Source organism: Entelurus aequoreus, linkage group LG05, assembly GCF_033978785.1.
Source record: "Entelurus aequoreus isolate RoL-2023_Sb linkage group LG05, RoL_Eaeq_v1.1, whole genome shotgun sequence".
NCBI lineage: Eukaryota > Metazoa > Chordata > Actinopteri > Syngnathiformes > Syngnathidae > Entelurus > Entelurus aequoreus.
The window spans coordinates 78,316,798-78,340,288 of NC_084735.1; the positions used below are offsets into that span (position 1 = coordinate 78,316,798).

The following is a 23,491-nucleotide window of genomic DNA, read 5'->3' on the forward strand; positions in this document are numbered from 1 at the left end:
ATTTAGTCGTAAATGCAATTTATCTCAATCTTTATATCATAAAACGATCTATTTTCAAGCACTATTTAACACCCTATTTCATTATGGAGTAAAAGAAAAAAAAATCTCCAATGAACATATATAAAGGGTAGTTATCTTCTGTACAGTAGCCTATAAAAAGATGACCTTGACATTATTTCTATGAGTTATGACCAGAACGTTTTTGTATTAGTTATCATTCTGTGTGACAGAAGCAAACCCAAATCCATCCTACATTTGAGAACAAAAGCAACACACACACGTATATATACATATATATATATATACATACATACGTACATACATATATGTATGTATACATATATGTATTGTCTTATATACATGCATTCCTTATGAAGAACAAGCAGAACAAGAGGCAGGAAATAAGTAGTTTAGTTTCCCCTACTGATGTAATCACTGCCATGGCTTTTGTTTATCTTTGGTCACAGTCACACTCTGAAGTGATTTGTTTATTCAAGGGAATAGTGCAATTGTGACAGGTGTTCTTTCTGATTAAATCAACTCGCTGTCTTACAATTGGCCTCACGCAACTTCTGTTGGTTGAGGATTAAAAACTCCAGATTTTTTTAGTGAGGAATTTTATATTTTATATATATGTATTCATATTTTATATTTGATATTAACATATCATATCTAATTTAAATCTATTTGTCAGTGACGCTGTCACCCCCTATCCAAAGTTATATTCTGATCATTTTAATCAGCTGCCGTCGAAGAATGTTTTGTTATTTACCACATTGTTTACATTTGGCACGGTTGTTTTGAAAGCCTTCCGGGATTATGACGTAACAACAACAAAACACTCTGATTGGTCGAGACCGTAGTTACGTCATCGCCACGCGACACATATGTGCTAACACCACACCGGGAGCAACGCAAGGCTTGCAAGCTAATCGAACAAATGCTTCAACTGACAAGTTGGGGTGACAAAACAAATTAACTGAAGCGGCTAATAGCTGCACTGGACATAAATGTCTCAATGGACGTCATATTCGAGGGAGGAGGAGGAGGAACGGGAGGTGAGAAATGCCTCTTCCGGTGTGGCAGCATGATAAAACTTGGAACGACACGCTGCCCAAGGACAGGAGGAGTGCTTCTGGACCTGAATGGACTATTGTGAAACGTCATTGTTTTAAATTTAAAACTTTAAAGGTGAGCTTGCTTGACCATATTGTCTTTCACATTGTTGTCATCTTAAGTTATATACAGTGCCTGCATTTTTTTCATTTTTTCAATATGTGGTCATTTACAATACAAGACGTACTAAAATGTATAATTCAAGGCATTTAAAAAGTGCCCGAATGTAACATGCATGCTGTTCATAGTTTGCTGTAGAGCAGTGATATTCAACTGGCGGCCCACAGGCCAAATCCAGCCCGGAAATGACGTCATGAAGAGCCCGCTGGTTCAGTTTAAAACTGTACAGTAGGTAACATTTTCAATCGATTTCCTTTATTTGACCAGGTAAAGACTCGTTGAAATTAAAATCTCTTTTTCAAGAGCGACCTGACAAAGAGGGCGGCACAAACAAAGTTACAATTAAGTTAAAACCGCCATAAAATCACGGCTCAGCTCAACCTCTACCTGATCTGAACCAAAATGTGATCCCCAGCAACTCTTCGAAGCTTCAAACAGGATTATATGTGGTTATAGTTAGGAGTGTGGGAAAAAATCGATTCGAATTCAAATCGTGATTCTCACGTTGTACGATTCAGTATCGATTATCATTTTTCAAAAATAAATTTTTAATTTTAATTTGTATTTTTATTTTTTTATTAATCAATCCAACAAAATAATACAAAGCAATACCATAACAATGCAATCCAATTCCAAAACCCAGCAACACTCAGAACAGCAATAAACAGAGCAATTGAGAGGAGACACAAACACGACACAGAACAATCCAAAAGTAGTGAAACAAAAATAAATATTATCAACAACAGTATCAATATTAGTAACAATTTCAACATAGCAGTGATTAAAAATCCCTCATTGACATTATCATTAGACATTTATAAAAAAAGAACAATAGTGTCAGAGTGGTTTACACTTGCATCGCGTCTCATAAGCTTGACAACACACTGTCCAATATTTTCACAAAGATAAAATAAGTCATATTTTTGGTTCATTTAATAGTTAAAACAAATTTACATTATTGCAATCAGTTGATAAAACATTGTCCTTTACAATTATAAAAGCTTTTCACAAAAATCTACTACTCTGCTTGCATGTCAGCAGACTGGGGTAGATCCTGCTGAAATCCTATGTATTGAATGAATAGAGAATTGTTTTGAATTGGAAAAATATCGTTTTTGAATCGAGAATCGCGTTGAATCGAAAAAATCGATTTATAATCGAATCGTGACCCTAAGAATCGATATTGAATCGAATCGTGGGACACCCAAAGATTCGCAGCCCTAGTTATAGTGTATATGTACTTTCTCATTCTGTTTTGCACACTCTTGGAGTCAACATGTGCATAGTCATGTACATAGTGTCATGTACATAGTGTATATATATACCCCCCCACACACATTTTTTAAATATATTGTTTTTCAAATCACCTGACATGTATACTGTGTATATGTACATAATTTATAAAAACATTTAACATAATTTTTTATATACATGTTACAGGTTATATATATTTTATTATTGAATGTGTCAAATGTGATGAATATTTAATGGACCACAATGGAAAAAAGCCTTTTGGCTTTTTATGCCATCCATTTGCCTTTTTAAAGCATTACATGGATTCAATTCTTTAAGATGTCAAACTTCTCAATCAATCAATCGATCAAACAATAATAATTATTGTTGTTGTGTGACTATCAGAAACTAATTAGTTATTGAGAGTGGAAAGCAGGGTCCAAGGATGCAACATGAAGTCATTACTGGCGTTTTGAGGGTGATTTATTTTCCCTTTGAGTAAAATACAACACATTACATGCAGGGGATTTGCGGTCCTTTTGCGGTCAACAGAAGTAACGGGCACCCTACCTCACTCTCTCTCTATACAAGACAAAAAATTAGTTATTCATTCAGCAATAATTCAGCCCCACACACATTCCGCCCACAAACACACATAGCCACACCCACTATCCCAGGTGACAAGTGAGAAACAAATCCCTGCCTCTACATTTCTACTGCATTATCCATCCATTCATCCATTTTCTACCGCTTGTCCCTTTCGGGGTCGCGGGGGGTGCTCGAGCCTATCTCAGCTGCATTCGGGCGGGAGGCGGGGTGCACCCAGGACAAGTCGCCACCTCATCGCAGGGCCAACACAGACAGAATGACAACATTCACACTCACATTCACACACTAGGGCCAATTTAGTGTTGCCAATCAACCTATCCCCAGGTGCATGTTTTTGGAGGTTGGCGGAAGCCGGAGTACCCGCAGGGAACCCACGCAGTCACGGGGAGAACATGTAAACTCCACACAGAAAGATCCCGAGCCCGGGATTGAACTCAGGACCTTCGTATTGTGAGGCACATGCACTAACCCTTGTGCCACCGTGCTGCCTATGTACTGCATTATATTAGGGCTGCAACAACTAATCGATTACATCGATTAAAATCGATTATAAAAATAGTTGGCGATTAATTTAGGCATCGATTCGTTGGATCTATGCTATGGGCAGAGGCAATTTTTTTTTTTTTTAATTTAATTTTAATTTTTTTAAATAAACCTTTATTTATAAACTGCAACATGTACAAACAGCTGAGAAACAATAATCAAAATAAGTATGGTGCCAGTATGCTATTTTTTTCATTAAAATACTGGAAAGGATAGAAATGTAGTTTGTCTCTCTTATCCGATTATTAATCGATCAATCGAAGTAATAATCGACAGATTAATCGATTATCAAATGAATCGTTAGGTGCAGCCCTACATTATATGTTATTATAGAGTTGTGTGAGCAGATAACTCTCAGAATTTACAATATTTACAATAGAATAACATACAAATAGTATGTACCGCATTATACGTTATTCTATTGTAAATATTGTAAATTCTGAGAGAGTTGTGTGAGCTGAGAGGTATCTGAGCAAAATTGTCTTTAATGATTGTCTGTAATTGTTTGTTGTGTAACTTGTCCTGTGTTGTACCGTATTGTGTTAATTTTAAATGTCTTTGGTCCCCCTTGAAAACGAGATGCTGCCTCTCAAGGGGTTTTCCATTAATTACCGTAATTCAAATTCAATTCAATAATAATCAGAACAAGACAATGCAACAGAACAACAGCAGTCATACCACAACAGGTCAAAATAATTTAAAACGATGAAGTAATAATTCCATTTAAAAGCAAGTAGATTGCCCAAGAGAACTGGTTTCATTTTTTGCAGCATGTTCCTAAAACACCTCAGTATTCCCGCCGTATAAAGGATCTTTGACTACTGTTTTTGCAATTGGCCCTTTTTAGAAACATCGAGCATCTCTGACGTGCAAGTGGGTTGTACTTTTAAGTGAATTCCTCATTACTTGATATGATGCAGTTATTGGAATCATGAGCAATTCCATTGCAATTGTTACCATGCTCTCCTTAATTCAAAAAACGTCCTTAAGTCTTTTGTCTCCCTCCTTTTTAATCTTGTAGAGCTGACAAGCAATGGAGGGCCAAGTGGAGGAGAAAATGTGTGGGAAACTGAGGGCCACCTGCGTCCAGTTCAATTCCAAGCTGAGGGGCGTCTTTACGTGGTGAGTTGTGCAAACACGAACCTCATTTCTTTGTGACTTTCTTTGAGGGAGCGCTGAATTGCAAATCTGTGGTATGCATGATCTTCTCATGCTGCTGTTTTTGGCCCTCCCTCCAGGGATCTGCTGAAGACCCTGGTCATGGGCCAGGTCTTGTCCTTGTTGATCTGCGGCACAGCGGTGAGCTGTGAGTACCTGGCCATCGCCGGTGTGCACACGCCCATGATGCAGAGCTTCCTCAACTACACCCTGCTGCTGCTCGTCTACACCACCATTCTTTGCACCCACAAAGGTATCCCAGACAATTTTTGAATGTATTTTTGTTTTAGTTTATTTGTCAGGGAGAAATGCTGTGCACAATATTACAAATTTATCACAGTCAATGCCATAATATGTGTTGCATATAAAGTTTGTAGCGAATCAACTAATATGCAACCCCAGTCCGAGTGTGAGTTATGCATTACTGCATATTCTAATACATTAAATCAATATTTACAAATTTATGATCATAATACAAAAGCAGTGCAGAACATCACAAAACCGCACATCATACAGCAACTAAATATTTCGGGGCTGCAGTGCATGTGAGTTTGTATGTATTGCATTTTATGGTTTTGACTCAGTGGTTATATGTTTGCTTTTCTTAAAGCCAGTGTTTAAAGGCCTACTGAAATGATTTTTTTTTATTTAAACGGGAATAGCAGATCCATTCTATGTGTCATACTTGATCATTTCGCGATATTGCCATATTTTTGCTGAAAGGATTTAATAGAGAAAATCGACGATAAAGTTCGCAACTTTTGCTCGCTGATAAAAAAAAAGCCTTGCCTGTACCGGAAGTAGCGTGACGTCACAGGAGCTAGTATTCCTCACAATTCCCCGTTGTTTACAATGGAGCGAGAGAGATTCGGACCGAGAAAGTGATGATTACCCCATTAATTTGAGCGAGGATGAAAGATTCGTAGATGAGGAACGTTACAGTGAAGGACTTGAGAGACAGTGATGGACGTATCTTTTTTCGCTCTGACCGTAACTTAGGTACAAGCTGGCTCATTGGATTCCACACTCTCCTTTTTTTTATTGTGGATCACGGATTTGTATTTTAAACCACCTCGGATACTATATCCTCTTGAAAATGAGAGTCGAGAACGCAAAATGGACATTCAGTGCCTTTTATCTCCACGACAATACATCGGCGAAAGGCTTTAGCTACGAGCTAAGGTGATAGCATCGTGCTTTAACTGCATATAGAAACAAAAAAATAAAGGATAGAAGGAAGGATAGATAGAAAATCAACAATACTATTAAACCGTGGACATGTAAATACACGGTTAATGCTTTCCAGGCTGGCGAAGGTTAACAATGCTGTGCTAACGACGCCATTGAAGCTAACTTAGCAACGGGACCTCACAGAGCTATGCTAAAAACATTAGCTCTCCACCTACGCCAGCCAGCCCTCATCTACTCATCAACACCCGTGCTCACCTGCGTTCCAGCGATCGGCAGAAGGACGAAGGACTTCACCCGATGCGTTTGGCGGCCCGGAGACGTAGGAAGTCAAGGTGAGGTTGGCGGCTAGCGCGGCTAGCGCGGCTAGTGTGTTGCTGTAGTCCGCTGCTAATACACAGATCCCACCTACAACTGTCTTCTTTGCAGCCTTCATTGTTCATTAAACAAATTGCAAAAGATGTCCAAAATACTGTGGAATTATGAAATGAAAACAGAGCTTTTTGTATAGGATTCTACGGGTACCATAACTTCCGTTACTCTGACTTCGTCACGCGCATACGTCATCATACCGCAACGTTTCAGCCGGATATTTCCCGGGAAGTTTTAAAAGTCACTTTATAAGTTAACCCGGCCGTATTGGCATGTGTTGCAATGTTAAGATTTCATCATTGATATATAAACTATCAGACTGCGTGGTCGGTAGTAGTAGGTTTCAGTAGGCCTTTAAGCTTTCTTATTTTATTTTTAAGCATTTATTTTTGTGCCTTGCTATGACATTTTTTGTGTGTTTAAAAAAAATAACAAAAAAAACACAAATAGATCATTTAAATGTTAGTTCAGTGATTATCAAACTGCCGGGCTCCATCTCGTGGTACGCCAAGAAATCGCTTAATTAAATACTCAAACGCACTTTTGCTTTTCAAACTGTGTGTAATGTTACAGTGGCCAAAAATATTAAATATACTTGTTAAATAAAACCGCTGCCTTGTTTTTAATGAACACAGGTCTACTACGCTGCTGTATTTTAATGTTAATCATTAAGGTTGTTCTTGGAAAGCCAAGTTTTTTCTGAGGTGGTACTGAGGGACGGCGTGGCGAGGTTGGGAGAGTGGCCGTGCTAGCAACCTGAGGGTTCCTTGTTCGATCCCCACCTTCTACAAACCTAGTCACGACCGTTGTGTCCTTGAGCAAGACACTTCACCCTTGCTCCTGATGGGTCGTGGTTAGGGCCTTGCATGGCAGCTCCCGCCATCAGTGTGTGAATGTGTGTGTGAATGGGTGAATGTGGAAATAGTGTCAAAGCGCTTTGAGTACCTTGAAGGTAGAAAAGCGCTATACAAGTATAACCCATTTACCATTTACTTGGTGAAACTAGTTTGAGAACCACTGTGGTAATTTATGAAATAAAATGTGAAATGGAAGTAGGCATCATGGCGGGATGCACTATCTCACCCCTGGCATTCACGATGGCGATGGAGGTCATCATCCGCGCCTCAAAGTGGGTGGTAGGCGGTCAGCGGGTTGACTCTGGCCAGCGCCTCCCCCCACTCAGAGCTTACATGGACGATATTACAACGTTGACCGCCACCGTCCCATTCACCAAGAGGCTTCTCAGAAAACTGGAAGAGAACATCAGTTGGGCCCGTATGAAGATCAAACCATCCAAGTCACGAAGCATCTCAATTGTGAAGGGAGTGCTCTCGGACCTGAAATTCTTCATCGGAGATGACCCAATCCCAACAGTGTCTGAGCAGCCTGTAAAGAGCCTTGGCAGGTGGTATGATGCAAGCCTGAAGGACAAAGACCAGGTGCAACAACTACATAAGGATATCAGCAGTGGCCTACAGTCCATCGATAACACCCAACTGCCAGGAAAGTTAAAGGCCTGGTGCCTGCTGTTCGGACTCCTACCCAGGATACTGTGGCCCCTCGCAGTTTATGAGGTCCCAATCTCAACTGTGGAGAAGTTGGAAAGAGGAGTCACAGGCTACATCAAAAAATGGCTCGGAGTTCCACGATGCCTTACCACCATAGGCCTCTACGGAGATGGCATCCTCAAGCTGCCCCTCACCAGTCTCACAGAGGAGTTCAAGTGTGCAAAAACAAGACTCTAGATGACACTGAATGAATCCAGAGACTTGGTAGTGAGCAACAATGCACCGACCTTGGTGACATGGCGCAAATGGAGACCAGCCAAAGCAGTGGAAGAAGCAACAGCAGCCCTCAGACATGCTGACATTGTGGGCTATGTCCAGCAAGGAAGAGGAGGCTTTGGGCTAACAGCTACCCGCCCAGCTTGGAGTAAGGCCACAGCACCAGAACGGAGGAAGATGGTGGTGGACGAAGTACACCGCCAGGAGGAGGCTGCAAGATGGTCCAAGGCAGTCTCTCTGGGCAAACAGGGTCAGTGGACGAGATGGGACAGTGTGAAGAGGAGGAAGATCAGCTGGAAGGACATGTGGGCCATGGAAGCGAGGCAGTTGAGCTTTGTCATCAGAGCTACATACGACATCCTTCCAACACCAGTTAATCTTCACCAGTGGTTCGGCGAAGACCCGGTGTGTGCCCTTTGTTCCATGCCAGCCACCCTCAAGCACATTCTCACAGGGTGCAAAACCAGTCTCACCCAAGGACGTTACAAGTGGCGTCACAATCAGGTCCTAAAGACCCTTGCGTCCACCCTGGAGGACAAACGAGTTACCATCAACTCCCTACCACCACCAGCAGCCAACCACCAGCAGGCCATTACCTTTGTCCGCGAAGGGGCTAAGGTAGTCAGGAGCGGCTCCATACCACCTGAGCGAGGCCAGCTATGCTTAGCCCGCGACTGGAGGATGCTGGTTGATCTTGGCCGGCAGCTTGCGTTTCCTCCGGAGATTGCTGTAACCACCCTGAGACCGGACGTGGTGCTCTGGTCCCCTTCACAAAAAAAAGGTTTTCATCATCGAACTCACAGTACCCTGGGAGGACTCAGTGGATGAGACATACGAGCGAAAACACCAACGCTATGCCGAGCTTGCAGCTGAAGCACAACATCGTGGCTGGAACACTGAGGTCCGTCCAGTGGAGGTGGGCTGCAGAGGCTTTGTGGCGAGATCTACCACCAAATTGCTTGTAGACCTGGGAGTCCGAGGCCAACGCCTGTGTATAGCCATCAAAGCTGCATCGGAGGTAGCCGAAAGAGGCAGCCAGTGGCTGTTCATGAGGAGGAAAGACCCCTGCTGGGCCCCCAAGTAGCAAGCCAGGAGGTATGCGGTCAGCTTAGGCTTGACTCAGGGAAAAGGACGCCCCTGCCATGCATAGTCCCATGAGAAGTCTGCTGCTCAACACCAAGCAACTCATGATTAATTGGGATTGACGCAAGCCCTGGGCCAATCACCCTGTGGCTGGCCACCCCTGGAGAGGGTGTCTCGTGATAAGGCCGAAACGCTCAGTGACCCAGGGGCACACTACTGATGATGCGTCCAAATTGCAAAGCACCGATCCACCATTCCACCAGTCATCACCAAACACTCTCAAGTATGTGCCAGCACAAAGGGATTTACAACTTATCCTGTGTTTTGTAAACTAGTTTATGAAATGTTTCATTAAATTGAATGTCATTATATATATATATATATATATATATATATATATATATATATATATATATATATATATATATATATATATATACATACACATATGTATGTATGTATGTATATTGTGTGCACAACCTATATTTTTATTTAATACATTTTTTAATCATTTATTGAATTTATGTTGCATTGACACTTCAATGCGCTACAGCATCATAAAATAAAGTAATTAGATACATTTAAAAAAGTACACTACCGTTCAAAAGTTTGGGGTCACAGGAAAAGCACTGTACTTTTCAATGAAGATAACTTTAAACTAGTCTTAACTTTAAAGAAATACAGTCTATACATTGCTAATGTGGTAAATGACTATTCTAGCTGCAAATGTCTGGTTTTTGGTGCAATATCTACATAGGTGTATAGAGGCCCATTTCCAGCAACTATCACTAGAGTGTTCTAATGGTACAATGTGTTTGCTCATTGGCTCAGAAGGCTAATTGATGATTAGAAAACCCTTGTGCAATCATGTTCACACATCTGAAAACAGTTTAGCTCGTTACATAAGCTACAAAACTGACCTTCCTTTGAGCAGATTGAGTTTCTGGAGCATCACATTTGTGGGGTCAATTAAACGCTCAAAATGGCCAGAAAAAGAGAACTTTCATCTGAAACTCGACAGTCTATTCTTGTTCTTAGAAATGAAGGCTATTCCACAAAGTTGTTTGGGTGACCCCAAACTTTTGAACGGTAGTGTATATTTCAAGTTTCAAACAAATGAATTGACCATATGAAAAATTATTTGACATTTTACCGAGTACATTCATATTCAGTGATGTATTTTGATCATCTTGTACAAAAACATGTCTTTTTTTTACACGCTTTGCTGGATATTCGTATGTTGAGAGAATGCAGTTCCCCTTAAGTCCTGCAGACGGCAGTAATGCTTTTTATAATGAATTGCGGTATCTTTATATCTTGGATATGGTGGGTCACTGCCCCACTTTGCTCTAATCAGACTGAATTAAAAAAGAAAGTAGATGACTAAATCTGCACCAACATGTAAAGATCAGTAACGTTATATGTCTTTGTTTGCGTCGACAGGGGATCGCAACGTCTTTCAGGTGTTGAAGACCAAGTGGTGGAAGTATCTGCTGATGGGTCTGGCAGATGTGGAGGCAAACTACACTGTGGTCATGGCCTACCGCTATACCACGCTGACCAGCATCCAGGTATGAGGAAACCACTTTTAACCATAATATAAAATATTATTACTAAGAGGGTGCTGGTACAACTTATTCACTTCGGATCCTAAACCGATATCGGAGCCTTGACTATTGGCAGATACCGACATTGACTGGATACGATATCAGCAAGAATCTGTCATACTTTTATTTTGTGGAATGTTAGAAACTGTTTGATCAAGTGAAATTACTCAGAGAATGATAGTCGATATGAAAAACATTCACCTAATAATTCATTAAGTTAAGCTAATAAGTTGAATAATGCGGACACGTTTGTTACTGGACACTTTCTAATATGCTTCTATCCTTGGAGACTTTGTATATGTAAGTAAGATGCAACTATAATTATTTGATACCTGATTATATTGATACATGTTTTTTAAACTGTTTAATGAAGGACACTTATTACCTATATCTAGGTTGTGTGCTATTGTGTAGCTGCTAGCTCCTAGCAGCCTATAGTCTACCATCTTTACTTTTTGTAAATTTTCACTATAATACAAGGAAAGACCAACCTTGTGTGTTTATTGGAGGACATTTACTGTAAGTGTTAATTGGCTTTTAAGCTTTCCACGAGTAAACGCGACACAGGACTGCTTGTATCGGAGCTTATGTCGGAGATTTTAGATGCAAGATGCTTATTTTTTTGCTGATATCTGAGGTACGATGTCAATATCGGATCGAAATACCCCTATTATTACTTAAGTTCATTTGGATATCTAAAAGCCTCCGCTCCACTAAAGGCCTTACCTCTAATAAATGAATGCACCGCTCTGCAGTTGTGCGATAACATTTTAACACAACCTGTGTTCCAGCTGCTGAACTGCTTTGTCGTGCCGGTGCTGATGCTCATGTCCTGGTTCCTCCTGAAGACCCGCTACAAGCTGCTCCACTTCATCGCCGTCACTGTGTGCCTGCTGGGCGTGGCCGCCATGGTCGGTGCCGACGTCCTGTCGGGGAGAGACCAGGGTTCCAGTAAGGACACTTTTGTGGCTCCGCTTCAGTGTCCCTCCTCCCTCTTCTCCCGCGTCATTCTTGTTGTCCCTGTTCACCATGCAGCCAGTGATGTGGTGCTGGGCGACAGCTTGGTCCTGATCAGCGCCGTCCTCTACGCCGCGTCCAACATATGCCAGGAGTTCACTGTGAAGAACCTGAGCCGGGTGGAATTCTTGGGTATGATGGGCTTCTTTGGGACGATCATCAGTGGAATCCAGCTGTAAGTTGTCACTTGATTGGTACACCGGCAACATCCAATGAGATTTAAAGAGAGTATATTGGACACTTGCTGACAGGCACAGTTGTTGTTGTTTTTGTTCCGCCGTTAATTAGACACACTTTTACAGACCACACACCCTGCAACTACAGGTGGTGTGTGCGTGTTTTGTATGTGTGTGTTGTGCGTGTGTGTGTGTGTGTGTGTACGGTACAGGCCAAAAGTTTGGACACACCTTCTCATTTCAATGGCTTTTCTTTATTTTCATGACTATTTACATTGTAGGCCCGCGAATGAATTATCTATGGCCCCCGGGATGATTTTTTTTTTTTTCTTCTTTTTTTTATAATGTCCTGCCCAGCTTCTCGGGCAAATCATATAGCAGATGTAGATGCCCATATCGGCTGTTCAGATTTACTTTACAAAAGAGAAGTGTAGGATACTTCTCTTGTTGCCTTACTTGTATTTTGACTTTATTAAATGTATTTATATTATCATTTGGTGCAGCCGGGCCGGAGCAGGAGGGGATAGAAAGAGAGAAAAAGGAAGACAGAGGGGGGAATTGTGGGGACAAGAGGGGGATTAGACAGAGAGACAAAAACAACAACAGCAAACACAACAACAACAACAACAACAGAGCAACATCAGCAAATACGACATGTACAAATATGATGGTAAAAGTAATAGCAAATAAGCAGTTAGCGAAAATTTTAAAAAAAATACAGAAATGACAATGAGCATTATTACACTAAAAATGGAGCAATATGAATACCAATAGAAATAGTGCTATTGATAATAAACAATACCAGTACTTTACCTTTATTATCAACAATACAATTGTTCAAATGCAACAATACATATACGTAATGATAACTTGAGATACGAAAGAATGCAGAAAAATGGAGGGGAAGAAAGAGAAGCAACCTACATTAACCTTGCAGATTGTTATAGTAACAATAGGTTAAGCTTTGTCAGTGTGCCATGTGTTATACCCAGTTTACCCTGGATGATATTTGATTAGTATTAGAACCGGCCCGCAGGCCACAGCCGCCTGCTGCCGTTTTGCACACACCAATACTCCATCAGTGTTGGCGCTAGGAATTTTCAAACTGGGGTCCCAGGGACCCCATCAAGTCATAAAAATGGGGTCCCACAGTAAATTTTTGGGGTCCCACTTTTTTGTAACCGTTTTGAAAACAAATGATAAATGTATGCATTATCCTGTTATAGCTCACATTCTATATTGTGTTTTGGAAAAAGGTTGTCATAAATGTTACTTACCGGTAATTAATTAAAAAAATAATACAAAATAAAACACATTTTTATGCATATGTCAATTTATTCAGTTATAAACGTTCATTCACTTTCTTCTTTCCTTCATGGATCTAAACTTTACCGATGCCGGTATTTTTTTCTATATTTTTATTGTAATATTTTCCTAATGTGTTTGTTCTATTTTTGGCCAAAGTAAGACAAAGAAAACAATCTGAAGTTGTCTTTATTTTTTAGTTTTAATACCATGATTTTAATAGTCCTGCCCGCGTTTGCACAGATTTTCCTCCATTCGGCCCCTGAGCTAAAATGAATTTCACAGCCCTGTTGTAGATTGTCCCTGAAGGCATCAAAACTATGACACCTGTGAAGTGAAAACCATTTCAGGTGACTACCTCTTGAAGCTCATCGGGAGAATGCCACGAGTGTGCAAAGCAGTAACCAGAGCAAAGGGTGGCTATTTTGAAGAAACTAGAATATAAAACATGTTTTCAGTTATTTCACCTCTTTTTGTTAAGTACATAACTCCACATGTGTTCATTTATAGTTTTGATGCCTTTAGTGACAATCTACAATGTAAATAATCATGAAAATAAAGAAACCGCATTGAATGAGAAGGTGTGTCCAAACTTTTGGCCTGTACTGCATATATAAATATATATACACTACCGTTCAAAAGTTTGGGGTCACATTGAAATGTCCTTATTTTTGAAGGAAAAGCACTGTACTTTTCAATGAAGATAACTTTAAACTAGTCTTAACTTTAAAGAAATACACTCTATACATTGCTAATGTAGTAAATGACTATTCTAGCTGCAAATGTCTGGTTTTTGGTGCAATATCTACATAGGCGTATAGAGGCCCATTTCCAGCAACTATCACTCCAGTGTTCTAATGGTACAATGTGTTTGCTCATTGGCTCAGAAGGCTAATCGATGATTAGAAAACCCTTGTGCAATCATGTTCACACATCTGAAAACAGTTTAGCTCCTTACAGAAGCTACAAAACTGACCTTCCTTTGAGCAGATTGAGTTTCTGGAGCATCACATTTGTGGGGTCAATTAAATGCTCAAAATGGCCAGAAAAAGAGAACTTTCATCTGAAACTCGACAGTCTATTCTTGTTCTTAGAAATGAAGGCTATTCCACAAAATTGTTTGGGTGACCCCAAACTTTTGAACGGTAGTGTATATATATATATATATATATTATTTTTTTAAATTTTTTATTATTGGGGCTGTCAACGGTAAAGTATGTGATTAATAAAAAAAATACAAACAAAAATAAAAAAATATATATATATGGCATTACCATAAATTAATGAAGATTAATCACAGTGTTTGTTTTGACCGCCGGAAAACAGCGCGCATTGCACAGGCAGTGATCACATGTGACGATGATTAGAGCGATGTGGTATGCGCCTTTTAAAACAAACTCCAACTGAACTTTAGATAAAACTGAGGTCATTTAGTAAGTTAATATTGCAGCGACAAACTGCCTTAACATTGGCGCACATCAAGTTTAAAATAGCAACTTAAAGCGAAACATAATGAACATGACATGGACAGCAAACAGAGGACAACAAACTATGCTGGCCGTGTTTATCTGCGTTTACCACAGATAAATTAAATAATGCCTTTTTAAATGGACAGCCACCGCATGAAGGACATTAACGTCTAAGTACTGCAAGATGTCGTTCATGTCGCCAACTAACATCGTACAAACCAGAGGTAGTTTGTACAAAAAAAATCAGCGCTGTCATCTGAAAAAGTAAATAAGCTTGTTTGTGTACACTACCGTTCAAAAGTTTGGGGTCACATTGAAATGTCCTTATTTTTGAAGGAAAAGCACTGTACTTTTCAATGAAGATAACTTTAAACTAGTCTTAACTTTAAAGAAATACACTCTATACATTGCTAATGTGGTAAATGACTATTCTAGCTGCAAATGTCTGGTTTTTGGTGTATAGAGGCCCATTTCCAGCAACTATCACTCCAGTGTTCTAATGGTACAATGTGTTTGCTCATTGGCTCAGAAGGCTAATTGATGATTAGAAAACCCTTATGCAATCATGTTCACACATCTGAAAACAGTTTAGCTTGTTACAGAAGCTGCAAAACTGACCTTCCTTTGAGCAGATTGAGTTTCTGGAGCATCACATTTGTGGGGTCAATTAAACGCTCAGAATGGCCAGAAAAAGAGAACTTTCATCTGAAACTCGACAGTCTATTCTTGTTCTTAGAAATGAAGGCTATTCCACAAAATTGTTTGGGTGACCCCAAACGTTTGAACGGTAGTGTAAGTAACCGAGGGATTGTATTTAGACGAAGGCCAGCGGAAAAGACAGATCACAACGAGGGAATCGAAAGGCACGTTCTTTATTGACAACCGTCACCTCTCTCAACACACGGGCTTCTCGTCAAGGCACTTCTGGCTTCACAGTAATAGCGTGACACGTCACGTCCGGTCCAACTGCGCCAACAAAATGAAAAATGGCTTACATTTGTTTAAACAGCTGGTCAAACTTAGGACGAGTAAATGCAGATGGTGCACTATGTAAAGTTTTTTGTGGGTGTCTTTATTACCATATCAATATACTGTACAGCTGTACCTAGTTTGCTATATTATTGCAGAGACTTTCAAAATGTGCACTTAATTCTTACTATACTTACTGTCAACAAATGTTGACAAAATCAATGACTCGCAGTTCAGTAAAACATTTAAAAAAAAAACGTTCCTGTACGATATTCTGACTACCACATTGCGTTTGTATCCAAATGTTGGGTTATTTACTTCAGCAAATTTTATTTATGCAAGCAAATAATAACCTGTAATTAATCATGAATATATAACAGAGCGCTCTATTGTCCGGAAAATACGGAATACGCCTCTTTGTATTAGAAATGGCAACAGCGGAGGATGCATGTGCATGTACGAGGCAGTCTGCCCCACAACAAGAGGATTGAGAAAAAGAAGGAAGTTATTGACTCCAACTTCAGACTATAATGGCAAAGCTCTTTTAAGTAAACCTCTACGATGTATTGAGATATCTGCTGAGGTCACAAGTCAGGGCAAATCAAAAACAGCTTGTCTGGAAAGAGACAAAACTGTTTTTATAATGGTTGGAATTCACATTTTCGCCTCTTATGGGGATCCCAAATACACAAACGGGAGCCAAGAAATGTGGGTTTTGCATAATGCAGGCATGTGATTTTTCCGTCTAAAGTCGGAATTTCGTCTTTTCTAATCTCGGGGGGGAAAAAAAATGATCTCCCGTTTTTCCGTTTTTTTTCCCGACCCTAAATCAAGATTCGAGACGTAGTTTATATTACGCCGTAGTTGATTGGTCGATATGTTCCTTGTGACCAATCAGGACATCTGTTATGAATGATGACGTTAATAACGTCATCATTCATAATGGTTACTATACGGCCATTTTCCATATGTAAACAATGTCGGTTCTCGAGAGAAAGGACGCTTTACGAGTAAAAGAAATTGATAAACATGTCAAAAATAAGTTCCGATGGGACTGGATGGAAAGGGAAATCACTGATACTGTTGGGAAGAAGGAAGTTACGACTTTGTTCGGTGATTTTATTCGGAAAATCGATCGTCCCGGAAAGGTTTTGTGCACGTGGTGTCATGATAATATTGACTATGGATCACGAGGTTTCAAGGCTTTGGAAGTACATGCGAAACGCCAAAAACATACGAAACAACTTGAAGCAAGGAAAACAAACTTTTCACTAGCTGGTACTTTTGGATGTCAACCGAAAGTGAGCAAACCTTACGGACTTCATCCTTTGTTTAAACTGCCGTAGACATGGAGAGGAAAGATCCGCCCACTTCAGTTGCAGACAGGGTTGTTAATAATGAGCTAAGCTAAAAAATATTTGCTTGCGAAATACGCATGTTTGTTTGAAATATTAACCAATTATTGCTTTGCGAAATATAAATGGGTTTTTCTAAAAAATAAAAAGCCATGTGAAAATATATTATGAAATTACAGAAATTCAAAGAGTCGCATTATTGATTCCAGTTAACAATTTATTTGAAATAAATTTGCATATAATACTATTTTGTAATATTATGTTCTTTTGTAGTCTGTTGAAACTATTGTCAGTGGTGTAACAATCTTGAAGGTAAATATTTTCACACTTGTTTCATGCAATATGTCAGTGTCCTCACATTATTATTATTTCCTATTTTCAAATATGAGTAAACAATACTAAACATGTTTAATTATTTTCATAAATGTATATCCTATTTTGGCGAAAAGAATGAAATGTTTACATTACATTACATTACATGAACTGAAGTAATGTGGTAATACTGTAAATAAACTGTAGATAATAACACTGATCGATGTGACACCTGTGGATGTGAAATGAACACAAGATGTAAATATTAGTGACTAAATACTGTTGGGACTGAACCATATACAGTGATTCATTAGGATAATTGGGTTATGTATGTTCTATTAATGATGTTTTCATGTCTTTAAACACTAAAATATTTTCTTCAAATGGTGCTGTCTTTGTTAATTTTAGCATGTTAAATTGGTGAAAAACCAGGAGCTTCGGGGGGGCGTTGCCCCCCTTGTCCCCCCACCAGGGCGCCGCCCTGGACCTTCGTCTTCGTCCCCCAGACCCCCGGAAATGTTTTCAGTCTTTTTCATTGTGGTCAAATCACATGCCTGATAATGGGACCTTTGTATTTTTACAGCTTGTATTTTAATTAATTTCCTCATGTTTAAACATGTTGTCGTTTGCAGAGCTGCGCTTGAAATCAGCGCTGTCAAGGAAATCAAATGGAACTTTCACGTCGGTAAGGCAATGTCATTACTTTACACCAGGGGTCACCAACCTTTTTGACACCAAGAGCTACTTCTTGGGTAGTGATTAATGCGAAGGGCTACCAGTTTGATACGCACTTAAATAAATTGCCAGAAATAGCCAATTTGCTCAATTTACCTTTAACTCTATGTTATTATTAATAATTAATGATATTTTCACTTAATTGAACGGTTTAAAAGAGGAGAAAACACACAAAAAATGACAATTAAATTTTGAAACATAGTTTATCTTCAATTTCGACTCTTTAAAATTCAAAATTCATCCGAAAAAAAGAAGAGAAAAACTAGCTAATTCGAATCTTTTTGGAAAAAATTAAAAAAAGAATTTATGGAACATCATTAGTAATTTTTCCTGATTAAAATTAATTTTAGAATTTTGATGACATGTTTTAAATAGGTTAAAATCCAATCTGCACTTTGTTAGAATATATAACAAATTGGACCAAGCTATATTTCTAACAAAGACAAATCATTATTTCTTCTATATTTTCCAGAACAAAAATTTTAAAAGAAATTCAAAAGACTTTGAAATAAGATTTAAATTTGATTGTACAGATTTTCTAGATTGAATTTTAATCATAATAAGTTTGAAGAAATATTTCACAAATATTCTTCGTCGAAAAAACAGAAGCTAAAATGAAGAATTAAATTAAAATGTATTTATTATTCTTTACAATAAAAAAAATAAATTTACTTGAACATTGATTTAAATTGTCAGGAAAGAAGAGGAAGGAATTTAAAAGGTAAAAAGGTATATGTGTTTAAAAAACCTAAAATCATTTTTAAGGTTGTATTTTTTCTCTAAAATTGTCTTTCTGAAAGTTATAAGAAGCAAAGTAAAATAATTAATGAATTTATTTAAACAAGTGAAGACCAAGACTTTAAAATATTTTCTTGGATTTTCAAATTCTATTTGAGTTTTGTCTCTCTTAGAATTAAAAATGTCGGCCAAAGCGAGACCAGCTTGCTAGTAAATAAATACAATTTAAAAAATAGAGGCAGCTCACTGGTAAGTGCTGCTATTTGAGCAATTTTAGAACAGGCCGGCGGGCTACTCATCTGGTCCTTACGGGCTACCTGGTGCCCGCGGGCACCGCATTAGTGACCCCTGCTTTACACGTTCTGTTAACCACACGTTATGACTGTCTCTAACTCGTGTGTTGTTGTTGTCGTCGTGTAGCCATGCTGTTTGTGGCGTACGTGCTTTGCATGTTCGCGCTGTACAGCTTCATGCCCGTGGTGGTGAAGCGGACGAGCGCCACCGCCGTCAACCTCTCGCTGCTCACCGCCGCCCTCTTCAGCCTATTTTGTGGCATCTTCCTCTTCCACTACACGGTGAGTAGAGTACCTGTGTATGCACGTCACAAAACAACTCGCTGTCTGCCTTGCATATTAGATAAAGTGCTTTTCTAATGTGAGCATTTTCGTCATCTAAATGTTTTTATTACACACTCTTAAAGTTACTACATATAAAACCTTTTTTAAATCCTTTTTGATTATTTGGAATTAGTGTGTGGGCTCTTTTTGCCAACCGCAAGCAAAACTCTAAATACCATTTTAAAGAGGCCACATACTGGGGAAAAAAAATAAATAATATGTAGACATTTAAGACCTAATCTTGGCTATTATCTGATGGCTTTTAACAGGGATCCCAGATGTCCTCTATTTAGTGGAATGACGCCATTCTTCTAGCCCAGTGATTCTCAAACTGCAGTGGTACGACAAAGACTTTTGATCCCTGATAATGTTCAATTCCTCTATTCTTTTTTTTACCTCGCTGGGCTCACATGTTATTAAGACTTCATACAGTATTAATAACCAATTTATAAGCCTTCACTCGGGGTCCACTTACTGATAACTTAATAGTTATGTTTGTATGGACTCATTATGTAGAGTTGTGCACGGTGTTGCACTGCCGTGTATTGCCGTCTGCCCCGTGTTGCCATGGAAACAGTGGGCAGGAGCATCACAGGTGTTCAAATGTAGAAAGTAATAATAATAATATTTATGCGTGAGTAAAAGATATTGATAATGTATTGCAATACGACCAGGAAATGAATCATTGTATATAATAATGATTAGAAAGCCAGGTGTTTAATTTATAAATATGGGATTTGTTACCATTGACTTATTGGATAATATAATTATTTAAATATTTAAAAAATTATACATTTGAAATGTAATTTGATTTCTGGACTGCTTTTTCGTCAGTAATGATGGCAACAACATCAGGACTCTGAGCATTGCAAAAAAAAAAATTTAAAAAAAAATTAAAAAATTGGTTGGGACTCCCAAACCATTTTTTTTTTTTTTAAACTTGGGAGTAAATAAGTTTCACTACTTCCCACTCCTTTTTGGATATGAAAAAATGAACAATTATTAATTATTAAATTTTCTAAATGTGTATTTATCGTGAAGTATTTGTTTCTATTGCTGTACTTAACTGTATTGTTGTTACTAAGATTATTTATTTTTTATTATTTATTTTTTCTTAGTTTTTAACGTCAGAAAAAACCCAATGTGCCAACAACTCTGAGGCATCCTGTACAAATTCTGCTTAGCAGCTCACAATCAAGTCATGTGACCAGTAAAAAGGAGGGAAATACAAGCTGTAGTTTGATGTATTGATATCAATGGTATATTCTTTGTCTTTATCTTTAAAAGTGATTGTGTAAAATACCGCTGTTATTATTTTGACGGTTGTTATTGTCATTGATGCCCTATCCAGTTCTCGGGGCTGTACATCATGGCGTTCATCTTCATCATGGTGGGTTTCGTCACGTTCAACGCCATGCCCACCTACGCCGCTCAGCCTGAGCCCGACACCGTGGACCCTTCAGACCAGGAGGCTCAGAGCGCCTCGGACCGCCTGCTGCCGGCAAACGGAGACGGCGTGCCGAGAAACGGCGGCTTGATGGTAGTCGCCGCCCTGTGACCACAGAAGAAGACTTTCTGTTGTAAGAAAAGCAGCTGGAGGTCATCAGAGTGGTTGTGGTATGTGGATAAAGGCCACCGTGACATTGTTGTTACAAAAGCATTCCTAGAAGAACTACTGATAGATTGTCGTCAAATCACAGATGTTACTGCACTGCTATGTGGTGCTTATGTTACACCAAAGTATTTTCTATTTATACTATTTTATATTCTACTCTTCTAAACTGTTTACTGTGTGGCATGTGTTCTTTAATCTGGCCTCTTTTAGATTATTTGCCTTTTTTATTGCCACTGTTTCCATTTCCTCTGTAGGTTTTATTCTCCGTTTAAAAAACCCCCAATGATGCTGAAACCCCTGGAGATCTTTTTTTTTTTTTACTGCCATTATTTGCCCTTTTTCTACCACATTTACTAAATGTCCCGAAACTAACACTGTACTTCTTGGAACTTTTGGTTAATGTGATAAAGTGGGGAAGGGGCTTTTGTTTACTGCTTATTATTTACTGTTAAAGTATGATGTTGTCTTTTAATTTTTCTGTCTTCATCCGATTTTGTAACCGAACAAAGCTATTTGAATGTTGTATATCTTAATATATGATTGAAAAGCTGACTTATCCTCATAATCGCATTTTTTTGGAATGGACATTTCTGCTGTTTTATTTTTTTACGTAATGCTGTACCCAAATTTTTTTTAAAGTGGTTTATATGTAAAATGTACGCTTTGTAGTGTTAACAACAAAATCAGTCCAAAAAAAGTCATTTTTGCCTTAAGATGACATGCTGTATCTTTTGTTTACAATTAAATGTTTAGATGATTTTTCTGCAAAGTGACTCCTGAGGTGAAATGTACCTTTTTTTTTGTTTTGACCTTTATTTTTTTTACAGTACAATAATGCTTATGCTGAAACAAAAATGCAGCTGTTTGGCCACAATACCCAGCAATATGTTTGGAGGAGAAAAGGTGAGGCCTTCAATCCCAGGAACACCATCCCTACCGTCAAGCATGGTGGTGCTAGTATTATGCTCTGGGCCTGTTTTGCTGCCAATGGAACTGGTGCTTTACAGAGAGTAAATGGGACAACAAAAAAGGAGGATTACCTCCAAATTCTTCAGGACAACCTAAAATCATCAGCCCGGAGGTTGGGTCTTGGGTGCAGTTGGGTGTTCCAACAGGACAATGACCCCAAACACACGTCAAAAGTGGTAAAGGAATGGCTAAAAGAGGCTAGAATTTTTAGAATGGTCTTCCTAAAGTACTTACTTAAACATGTGGACAATGCTGAAGAAACAAGTCCATGTCAGAAAACCAACAAATTCAGCTGAACAGCACCAATTGTGTCAAGAGGAGTGGTCCAATATTCAACAGAAGCTTGTGGATGGCTACCAAAAGTGCCTTATTGCAGTGAAACTTGCCAAGGGACATGTAAGCAAATATTAACATTGCTGTATGTATACTTTTCACCCAGCACATTTGCTCACATTTTCAGTAATAAATTCATAAAAGAACCAAACTTCATGAATGTTTTTTGTGACCAACAAGTATGTGCTCCAATCACTCTATCACAAAAAAATAAGAGTTGTAGAAATGATTGGAAACTCAATGACATTATGTTCTTTAAATATAATGATAAATGGGTTATACTTGTATAGCACTGTTCTACCTTCAAGGTACTCAAAGCACTTTGACAGTATTTCCACATTCACACACACATTCACACACTGATGGAGGGAGCTGCCATGCAAGGCGCTAACCAGCAGCCATCAGGAGCAAGGGTGAAGTGTCTTGCCCAAGGACACAACGGACGTGACTAGGATGGTAGAAGGTGGGGATTGAACCCCCGTAACCAGCAACCCTCCGATTGCTGGCACGGCCATTCTACCAACTTTGCCACGCCACCCAGTGTATGTAAAGTTTTGACCACGATTGTATGTCTTATTACAGATTACCCGACACTGCGGCGCGATCGTGATGATGTCACGTTATCGATGGGAAAATACATTTTTAGACAATGTGATTTGCCTGAGCGGCTAGCAGACCCCGAGGGTAACAAGCAGTAGGAAATGGATTGATGGATGGGCTAGAAAGGATAGATTAAAAACATTATTAAAAAAAAATAAAAAGTTTTGTTACTCAGGACTACCGGCGGGCCGGATTTTGGACGCTGGCGGGCTGTATCTGGCCCGCGGGCCGTGGTTTGGAGACCCCTTGGATCAGGGGTCCCCAAACTTTTTGACTCAGAGGCCGCATTGGGGTAAAACAATTTGGCTGGGGGCCGCACTATATATATATATATATATATATATATATATATATATATATATATATATATATATATATATATATATATATATATGTATATATATATATATATATGTGTATATATATATATATATATATATATATATATATTATATGTAAATGTGTGTG

General features: G+C 38.9%; 1 protein-coding gene across 2 annotated transcripts; it reads left to right on the forward strand.

The window, feature by feature from the left end:
• Positions 1-852: 852 nt before the first annotated feature.
• LOC133651064 (solute carrier family 35 member F2-like) lies at positions 853-22,478 on the forward strand. 2 transcript variants are annotated; one of them, XM_062048975.1, is made up of 9 exons: positions 853-1,191; positions 4,643-4,743; positions 4,860-5,032; positions 10,650-10,777; positions 11,605-11,764; positions 11,849-12,005; positions 18,049-18,101; positions 19,310-19,464; positions 20,858-22,478. In XM_062048975.1, exons 2-9 carry the CDS (start codon positions 4,655-4,657, stop codon positions 21,062-21,064), a joined length of 1,122 nt encoding a protein of 373 aa, XP_061904959.1. In that variant the 5' UTR covers positions 853-1,191; positions 4,643-4,654; the 3' UTR covers positions 21,065-22,478. The 2 variants fall into 2 exon arrangements, with proteins under 2 accessions (XP_061904959.1, XP_061904961.1); XM_062048977.1 differs by lacking the exon at positions 853-1,191 and adding an exon at positions 1,353-1,464.
• Positions 22,479-23,491: the final 1,013 nt, after the last annotated feature.